Source organism: Atta cephalotes, assembly GCF_000143395.1.
Source record: "Atta cephalotes unplaced genomic scaffold scaffold00048, whole genome shotgun sequence".
NCBI lineage: Eukaryota > Metazoa > Arthropoda > Insecta > Hymenoptera > Formicidae > Atta > Atta cephalotes.
The window spans coordinates 1,264,170-1,274,696 of record NW_012130112.1 but is presented as its reverse complement, the minus strand read 5'-3'; the positions used below and the strand labels follow the sequence as shown (position 1 = coordinate 1,274,696).

At 28.9% G+C, this 10,527-nt stretch overlaps 3 protein-coding genes across 3 annotated transcripts in view; 2 read left to right on the top strand and 1 right to left on the bottom strand.

Moving 5' to 3' along the window:
* The window catches only part of LOC105622709 (asparagine synthetase domain-containing protein 1), a 2,788-nt gene extending 2,078 nt beyond the window's left edge, over positions 1-710 (bottom strand). Inside the window, 2 exon segments of the mRNA XM_012204121.1 lie at positions 154-347; positions 651-710. Coding sequence (XP_012059511.1) covers positions 154-347; positions 651-710 — 254 coding nt within the window.
* A 760-nt stretch (positions 711-1,470) lies between these two features.
* On the top strand, positions 1,471-6,329 carry LOC105622708 (CCR4-NOT transcription complex subunit 10). The gene is made up of 10 exons (XM_012204120.1): positions 1,471-1,876; positions 2,136-2,461; positions 2,539-2,642; positions 3,199-3,350; positions 3,882-4,081; positions 4,251-4,542; positions 4,633-4,980; positions 5,564-5,673; positions 5,935-6,013; positions 6,274-6,329. Exons 1-10 carry the CDS (start codon positions 1,471-1,473, stop codon positions 6,327-6,329), a joined length of 2,073 nt encoding a protein of 690 aa, XP_012059510.1.
* Positions 6,330-9,044: 2,715 nt separating this feature from the next.
* Positions 9,045-10,527, top strand: part of LOC105622793 (la-related protein 6) — a 4,995-nt gene continuing 3,512 nt past the window's right edge. The window contains exon 1 of the mRNA XM_012204205.1: positions 9,045-9,818. Coding sequence (XP_012059595.1) covers positions 9,045-9,818 — 774 coding nt within the window. The remainder of the gene's footprint in view (positions 9,819-10,527) is intronic.

Sequence of the window (10,527 nt, the reverse complement as noted above, 5' to 3'; positions counted from 1 at the left end):
TTTAAAAAAACCGTTTTTTAAAAAACGTTTTTTAAACGTTTAACGTTAACGTTTAACTTTTACTTAAACGTAACGAACTAACTACAATAACTATATATATATATATATATATATATATATATATATATATATATGATTTACGTACCAAACAACCCCGAGAAAAGATCTCCATTCCAAAGTAACAAGTTATCATTATCATCCAAACTTGGCTGTGTCATTATTCTCGATCCTTGCATCCATAATACTGAGGCAGCAAAATGTCCATGCCAGTCATGACTCAAAATCAAATGTTTCTCCATAAAGTAATCAGGACCTCGAGCGGTTATTGCATCCTTGCAAATATTCCACTAAAATAGATAAATTGAATCAATAGATCAAGAAAAAAATTCCTATACTTTATGTCTATTATAATGAATATCATATAACGAATCTCTTAGTTTCTGTAAAATTAAATAATTTCGCAATAATAATGCAATGTCAAACTCTCAATTTCTTAGTTTCATTCTAGTAGAAAAAATTTTTTAGTCTATATTCAAATAGGAAAAAAACAAAATGATATAATTATAATAGTTATACATCTTTCAAAATTTTAGAATCTAATCAAATTTTGCAGTGTTTATTTTTAATGTAAACAATTCGTTTGCATATACCTGTTCAGAAGATTCAGAATCTTGTTGGGGTTGATATATAGAACAAAATATTCCACACATTATACCGGCACGAGTAAGATCGATCTATTATAGCTTATTGCTAGAAAAAATATATAAATTAATTGAGAAAATAAAATTCGAGGCAGAACATTAATTAAACTATATTTTCGGTGTTGATTTGCGGCAATTTCTGATCGAATCTACTGCCAGGTTACTTTTTACATGTAAAAACAAATTGTGCTGCTATCTTACAGCGATACAAAATTACACATTTTCTTTTATCAATTGATAAATGGACATAATAAACTTTATAAAAATAAAGAAATAATAGAAATAATGCTCTCAAAAGTTGATTAATATTTCAAGAATAAATATGATTTGAGAGCCTCTTTTTTATTTTTCCATTTTTATAAGATTTTGTGCGTCTCTATCGTACGAGTAATAGAAAATGTATTGTAATTTTGTTGTATCACTGCAAGATAGCAGCATGGTAGGTCAGAACCACAGAGTCGGTCTCACCAACTTCGATTAACTAATTGACCATTTGTTACATGGAACTGTCCAATCACATTGGCTGTTCAACAGAATTGATCAATCATAGTTAACATTTATTTGACCAATTAGGTTAATCGCATTGAACTATATATATATATATATGTTCAGTGATTAATCGGAGTTGGTGAACCATACCTACATAACCTCTACATAAAGTTCTCTGCCCTTTTATTTTGATTGAATTGGGTTGAATCAAAAAGTTGTATATACAATTGACTACAAAGTTTACAATTATACATCGAGAATCACTCATAATCGATGCATCATGAGTGAAATTTCTGAATCCCAAAGTAAAGACAGTGTTTCTGCTATAACTGAGCAAGAGCGCGAGTTAGCTCAAAGTATACTATCGGAATTTCAAAAAGGTGCTTACGCGTCGTGTTTGTCATACTTGAACAAGTTGGAAAGCCTCCGACCTACAGATCTTAAAGTTACACATAACAAAGTTGTAGTGGAATATTATAAAAGTGACTTGAAAAAAACTGAGTTGACACGAAAGAGTTTGAATGCGATATGTGGTCAAATATCAACGATGGATTCTAACGAGGCTATCGATGATGTTGAGAAGTGTGTTATGAGATATAATCAAGCTGTTTTATTATATCACACTAAACAATATAATGCTGCGCTTCAAATCATGACTAGGCTATTTGCTTTTATTGAGCCAATGGGTATGTAAGTGTGATAATAGTTTCAAAGAAATTTTTTAAAATTAGATATACAATAGCTGATCATTTAACAGAATATGAGAATAAAAAGCTAGAGTTATGCTTAAAAAAAAAAGCATGCAGTGCTAGATTGTTTGGTTTACATTAAATAAAATGTATATTAGATATATTTTAGATGTACTTTAGATATATTTTGCTTATGGAATATTTATTTTTAATATATACTTAATATACTACTTAATATATACTTTCTTATTATTAGAGGAAACTTTGGCACATAAAGTTTGTCTATTATTGATCGAGTTATATATAGTAACGGAACAACCAGACGCAGCTTTATCAATATTAAATTATGTGGAAAGTCAATTTATATCTACTGACAATTCCAAGATATCATCCTCTATTGATAAGGATGGAGTAATAAAATCTATTAAAGAGCAAAGGGAGCAAAAAAAAGATGTTGGTGATATAGTGATAGATGCATTTAAAATTAAACTTTTGAAATACAAAGCAAGAATATACCTTTTGACTCATCAACTGAAATTGTGTAAAAAAGAATGGAAGACACTAGTTTCATTGGGCATAGTGGTAACACTATTGTTATTTATTGTGATAATGTAGTCTATGATATACACATACAAAATGTATACTTTTATTATTTTTAGAATACATCAACAATTTTTTTGAAGGCTCATCTGGAATATTTACGAGGAAATTATGAAAAGGCAATACAATTTTTGAATTCTAATATGAAAGAAACTGATTTTAAGTATGTTACATATATATTAACTAAATTAAATACAAATGCATGAAGCAAAGCCAAAAATTTGTAAATATTCTTAATATTATACACAAATTGAAACGATACAATTTTATCTATCTTGGACGTTTCTATTTTTTTAAACAATATAATGTAACAGTTGTGTTATATATCTGTCAAAGAAAATGTTACATAATGGAATGTGAAGATGAGATTTATATGTATAAATGGATTTATATAAATGAAAAAAAACGCAATTGTATTTTTCAGTTGCTCTATGTACACTTATTATTATGGAAAAAATTATGTTCTATAATTCAGTGATCTTTATTTGTTTTTATCTTTATTTGAAAAAGCATTACAATCTATTCTAATTTATACAGTCATTTTGATTTTACTATAATCTGTACTAATCATTTTGTATAGCATTGTTATGTAATGGAATATTATAAAAATACATAGAAATAACTTTTTTATTAATATAATATTGTTTAAAATAAGAAAAAATGTTCCAAGTAGATTAGTTCTTGCTCAATTCTAAAACACATTAATACATGGTTTATAGATTATGTGGAGAATCTTCGGCTGTTTTATTTTATAACAATATGGCATGTCTGCATCTTGCGATGGGCAAGCCAACTTTGGCTTGTACTTGTCTCCAGAAAGCTTTGCGTGCAAATAAATTTGCATTGGAAAGCATGCAAGTTAAAGATGCTGGTAATTCTTACAATTATTAAATGTAAAATAAATCCTGTAGATCGGCGTACATTGTAATACATCAAATTTGAAAACATTATCCATTGAAATTGTTTAATTCTATCAATATCATCCAAGATCTGATGTGTAGAATGTATATGTTGAAAAAATAGTCAAAATTTTGAAAAAAAAATTAATTATTTAATATGAATTACTTATTAATGTGCGCATATGTGAATTGAATTTAATAGGTTTTTTAAACATGGTTTTAATAAAATCAAGTTTGAAGGTATTAAGCATTGTTCAGATTTTCTTTTTAAATAGAATTTTTTAAATACCTTTTTTTATTTTGTTCCCAATACATTCAAGTATTATCTTCTATCTTTTGTTTCAAAATATATATTCCTCGAGAGAGAACTGATTGAAATATATTTGAATTTAAGCACATTTAAATGAAGTACAGCAATGAACCGAGTATTTTGTATTTTTGATATTATTCTAAACAATTCGTACACATACAATGTCAATATTAAAAGAAGAAAACTTGTACAGATCCTTTATCTTCTCAACCATTATACACACTTGGTGGGAATAAACATTACGAGTTAATGTATAGTTTGGGTGTAACATTATTATATGCTGGTAAAGCATCAAAAGCCTTTGATTGCTTTACAGAAGTAGCACAGAAGATACACAATAATCCTAAACTCTTGCTCAGAATGGCAGAATGTTGCATCTACAGTTATAAATATGTAAGTTGCAATTTTGTGATATTGATTCTACCTTGAAAAAATACTTGTTAGTAAACATTAATATTTTGGAAACATTATTTGTTGCAACTACACTATTTTAATGATTATGTGATCATGAAAACATATGTGCAATATAATAATACAATCGTATATTGTTTATTTTTTTTAGTCAAACAAAGTTGATTTCAATATTCCAAAACGACGTAAAGATTTGGTGCAGAAAATTATAGGTTCTGGTATCCATAAAAAAATCATATTAGCCACATCTCTTTCAAAAGATATTAAATATCATTCAGAAGGCCTATCTTATGCAATCCCACAACCAACATTGGAATTTGGATATTTATGTCTGAAGAATGCATTACTTTTACTACCGAACAATAATGAGCCAAGTGTGCCTGGCTCATTGGCAACCATGGCGAATTCAGTATCACTATCATTAACATCTGGTCACAATTTAGGTATAGAATATAATTTATAATCATATATGTGCTATTATATACACATAAGTCTTTTAGATGTATAATTATTTAGATGTATAATTATTTTAGGTATCCAACATACAACGTTAATGTCACGAGCTACAGCTATTGAATCTTTTAATTTAAAAATTAGTATCTTAGCTGCTAGCGCTTATGTTTCTTTATGTCTTGGAGATTATATACTTTCTCTCGAACATGCAAAAACTCTATTAAGCTTTAACAAGTTGCCTGGAGCATATAAAATGCTAGGCAACTTGTATGCCGCTGAAAGTTTGATATTCGTGGACAAAATTAATGAAGCGCTCGAATACCTGAAGTTGGAAAATCTTCAAGATTTAAATACATCTATATCTACGCCAGAAATTCAGGAAAAGGATAAAGAAAAAATGGAAGAAGTTACAATTAAGCCTGTAAAAGGTAAATTTGGAAATTATATGCCAAATATTTCGAAAATTAGAAGAAGAAAAATATTTTCATGATTTGTGAAAGAGAGATTATATTTTTTATTTTTAATACACTGTTTTCGCAAACAATTGATTACGCGTCGTGGAAAGAAATATACATTTTCCTCTTTTTTAACTTTGATAATCTTGAAATTTTGTAAATATTACTAGAGGCAAAATGTTGCAAAGAATTTAATAAAAAATTATATCGTAAAATATATGAATTGAGTTATCTTCGGATCAATTATTTTTATCATATTATTTAATTATTTTTTAATTGGTTACATATTACACTATTTGATATACGTTTGATACATTCTTGGCTTTCTTGTTAAGACATATTGTTTGTAAGATAAAAGATTCATTGTAGATTGTTTAATAAAAAAATACATATATCTAAAATTAAACTTATTCAAATTAATTTTTGAAATTTCACAAGTATTTTTTGCTCTGAAATGAAAATATATTATTTTTATATTTTTTCGAGATTTTCAATATTTAGTGTTAATAATGTTTCAATATCTGAGAAATAAATTTCTTGTTGTTTTGAATTGTAGCATGGTATCCTACAACAGTTTCAACAGGCACTGCTATAATACGTTATAACTTGGCTGTGGCTTATGCTATTCGAGGCGAATTAGATAAATCTGGCGAAACTTTGAAACAAGCGAGTATTTTAGAATTTTAGTATTTTAGAAGAAATATTTATTTATATATAATATTACAGATTTGAAATAATATATATATAACAACAATATAATACAATAAATATCTTACACTTGTTTTATTACTATTTATATACTATTAATCTGTATACTTATATTAATGTATACTTATATTAATATCATTATATTAATATCATTTGTTTATTGATTTGTAGATATATTTTTAAATAATATTTTTATATATTAATTATTTTCTGTTTCAGATATGGATGTCAAAAGAACCAGATTGTGATATACCTATACAAGTGATAATGTTGGCTTTGTATATAGAGCTACAATTAGGTAATATCTTTTTTCAGTATTATTAGTATGAATTTTATTTTAAATCTCAAACAGAGAATATAAGAATAAGTTATTTTTTTAACTTCTCTGATTTATTTATTTAATTAACTAAAATCTTTTATGTCTGGAATTGGTTACAAGACCTATTCTCTGAATACTTTTTTTTAGTTATATATTATCTTATTGTATTAATAATATATGCATTATATTTATTATCAAATGCATAATTAGGACATGCATTTTATATTTTTTAATTCCAGGTCATGCTGACATTTCAAAATCAATAATAAAACAACATTGTCCACAATATCGTTAATGATCAAGAGCAATATGTCAATTTAGATTATATAAGCATATAAATATTTAAATATTTTTAATTTATAGATGCAAGGATATCAAATTTTTTGTATCTTTCTACGATTATATTTCTAAAAATAATTATTGTATGAAAGATATACGAAAAAAAAATTTTTTTAATTGTAGAAATATTTTGCTTCGGGATAGATATTTTACAATCATCATAATTTTATTTACAAGGAGATTGTATTCTATGCATGAGAGAATTGATTTTATATTTTTCAAAATTATAAAATTACAAAATCATATGACTTTTGCGCAAATAAATCATTCAATAATTTTGTAACACACACACATGCACGCGCGCGCGCGCGCACACACACACGCACACACACACACACACGCACGACGCGCGCGCGCGCACACACACACACACACACACACGCACACACATACACCAAAGTTAAGATGATTTCATTAGGAAGTGAATATTTTATGGAAGTATTTATAATATACTTTATGTTAGAAAGGACGTGTAAATAAAATAAGTGTATTCCATAAAATTGTCAACTTTGAAGATGACGCTGTAATATGTAAGTAAAATAATAGGAACAATCAATTATATATGTAAAAGTTATTATTGTTATTCTAATTAAAGAAAAAGATCTTTTTTGGAATAACTTTGTTGTATATAAATACAATTACATGTACATAAATACAATTACATGTTGAAAAAAAAATTGATTATTAAATTATCGAATAACAATCGACGCCAGACAACGATGACAATACTGGGCGTCGACGCCGAGCGACTCCAGGCAACGATGCCGGGCGATACTGAGCAATTCCGGGCGACGTCGACGATGCCAGATGATGACGTTATGATTTACAAAAAACAGTGAAATCCCTAAAAAAGAAAAAATTACGCTAAATAGATAAAAAAAGGTCGAATATTATATTTCTTTTAATAACGATCGGATTGATTTGGCATGAAATGTTTCTTATACAGATATATGTGCATGTATATTATATTAATTAAATTAAATAAATCAAATTGAAATTAATTCATAATATAATTATCTATTATATTGAATATCGAATCTTGCTAATCACTAGTGGACTATAAAGAATAAAAATGTATAAACTTGGAAAACTCAATAAAACTCCAAAAAATTCTTTAAAAAAAACTCTCTGCATTGGGTTTTTTAAAAAATCTTGGGTCTTTTGGACTCGAACTCTGGATTATAGTTTTCCATAAACTAAACTAATGTATTTATACGTAGAAATGACAAAAATTTATTTAACATTATACTGTTTCGTGTTACATTTTACCCTTTAAATAAAAGAAAAATAGCTTCAATGTTTTGAAAAAGATGACTAGTGAAAATCATTTTTATCATGCGGCTATTATTTTAAAAAGTAGTCTTAAATAAGATTCTTATTGTTTAAAAAATACACGCGCGTGCATGACGCGCACATATGCATACATTCAAATCCTAAAGATATAATACATGTATATTGTCTATGTCTATATAAGTAAGTAAATTAGATGAATCATCGGGACGATCAGTTTCTCCTCCCACGTCTCTTTCACTCTTCTCCTTGATTAATCTTCAACTAAAGCCCAAGGCAATCACCCTCTATTTTTTAATCCGGCTTGACATGCGTGCGATGCAATGTGGGGCCTCGAACTCCCCCCGAAGAGTAGTGAAAAAAATCGTAGAAGCAGAAAAGGATCTGACTGGCCTTTGGAGCATAGTGGAGCAGTAATGGCAATGTAGGATTTGGGGAGTATGAAGCATTAAGGTCTTAGGGGTCTGAGGCGAGGGACCAAATCCTTTCGTTTTTTGACGATTCACAGAGCTAACTTTGTCCTTCATGGCCATATATGTGGCCAACCGAACTTGACCTATATATTATTATGCTATTGGCGTACAGATTCAATGCGCGTCGTTGCAAATATACCCTCAGGGTCTTAGCGAGGTCAAGACTGGTTAAGTTCGCGAGTCTTAAGTTCTTCCTGCCTGTAATCAACGATTGTGTGTGTGTGTGCGTGTATGCAATTGTTCGCGATACCTACATTCCACACAATCTACACAATTATACATTGCAGATACGTAACGTAAACAGTTTGTGTCTATAATAAGCAATGAGATCCGAAGGTATCGATATCATTTAAAATTAATATTTTGAAATTTAAATATATTTGACGATTGTCTGGAATTATTAAAATTTATTTTGATCATTTCAATTCTTTTTATGTGCATGCATAAACAAAAGATAATTTTAAAATTCTCTTTTATTCTGGCGTATACTTAATAATTGTATTATAAACTCCCTTTCCTTCGCTCAAGGTTCAATTCGAGTGCCCTTCGATCGTTCGCCGAATGTTTCATTCTTGACCGGTATTCAAGAAGGCCATTGCAGCTTTGCCACACATCGAACTTGGCCGCAGCTATAAAACGGATCGCGCACAGAGTGGAAGGTCAGTGAGCGACGAGTACGCTCTCATTCAATTTCAAATTATCTTTGTATTTTGAAATCTCTTTTTTTTTTACTTGACAAAACGTCAGTGTGTTAGAAAAAAGAAAATGACTTAGCAATGATATATATATATATATATTTATGTGAAAATGGAAGAAAATAGTTAAAATCTGAAGAAAGAAAATAATTATACGCGTTAAAGTTGCCTCCTTATAATTTTGAAATATAGTCTCCCTACTTTGATAAAAATATGGAGTTTCAAGTATCTCAAGATTTAAAGGAGCAGATCAACAATCTATTGTCTTCACCTCCGCGTATGAAGAAATCTGACACAAAAGACAGTATTTCTTCCGTAGACAGCGACGTAAGTCTTTCTTTCGACCGAAGAGGATCCAAGAGCGACGAGGCCGACTTGTCAGATTATGATAGCGAGATCAGGATTGTAAAGAAGAGTGATACTGATCAAGATTCGGGTGCGGATTCTCTGGATGATGTTACATCGAAAGAACTGACAGAGCAGAAACACAGAACAGAAGTGAATGTTATATCGTCGGAGTCTTTAATAGAATCAACAGAATCAACGTTTAAAAAAACGATCGATTTCGTGATACCGAATGATGAGTTAGCCGACAAGATATGCGCTCAAGTGGAATATTATTTTTCTGATGATAATATAATAAAGGATGCGTTCTTATTAAAACACGTGAAAAGGAACAAAGAAGGCTACGTATCTCTTAAACTAATATCCAGCTTCAAAAAAGTTAAACATCTCAGCAGAGATTGGAGAGTGGTCGGAGCGGCTTTAACGAGGTCTAAAAAGCTCGAGCTTAATTCACAAGGGACTAAGCTGCGTAGAGTGAATCCTTTACCACATTTTGATCAGACAGCTCCTTCTAGGACCATTTTAGCGGCTGGATTACCGGTAGAAAAATTAACGGTCGAATCTGTCGCTGAAATTTTTAAGCCTTGCGGTGAGATAGCGTTGATAAGGGTGCTTAAACCTGGACGTCCAGTACCTCCCGAGGTAAAACGTCTTTTCTTTTTAACAAGATGCACATACATTCGCGAATGCGAATAACGGATAACAAAATTGCTATTTCGAATATGCTTTGCAACGCGATATTTGCTCAATTCAGTTTTTCCATTGAGACGCATTTTCAAATATAGATTTAAATATAGATTTAATAAAAAAAAGATTATATTAGATTTAAATTAATTGAGATAATCCTATTTTCGAATCTTAGTGCTTATTACGCTCTTAATTGCTCTTAGTGGGTCTCAATTGATATTTTCTGAATTTATCTTATATATTTGCAAATTTTTTGCAAATATATTATTTCAGTTTTATAAACTGCGTATTGATAAGATTTGTCAGATTTGAAATGTATAACACCTTCGAAAGCAGAAAGTTCCAGAATGAAATTCTGGCTGATGTAATATTTTTCGCAATAAATTATTTAGTTTTTGAGATGCTTATTAGCTTCACTATTAAAATGGTTCGATTAATTTGAGATATTAATTTCAGCTTTAGTTTGCGATTGTGTTCAAGTCCGATACACTTATCGTAATTTATAAAATGCGTAATTTATAAATTTGAAGTAATATATTTGCAAATGAATTTGCATTATAAGAACCTTGTCAAAGTCTGATTTTAATAAAACTTTATATATATATATATATATATATATATATATATATATATATATATATATATATATAATTAATTATAATAT

What these genes read in the sequence shown, in the direction of transcription:
- LOC105622708 (XM_012204120.1), top strand. Translation starts at nt 1,471, where the DNA reads ATGAGTGAAATTTCTGAATCCCAAAGTAAAGACAGTGTTTCTGCTATA. An exon ending in ATGAAAGAAACTGATTTTAA is followed by an intron (nt 2,643 to 3,198) that starts GTATGTTACATA and finishes CATGGTTTATAG; the next exon opens with ATTATGTGGAGAATCTTCGG. An exon ending in GCATCTACAGTTATAAATAT is followed by an intron (nt 4,082 to 4,250) that starts GTAAGTTGCAAT and finishes TATTTTTTTTAG; the next exon opens with TCAAACAAAGTTGATTTCAA.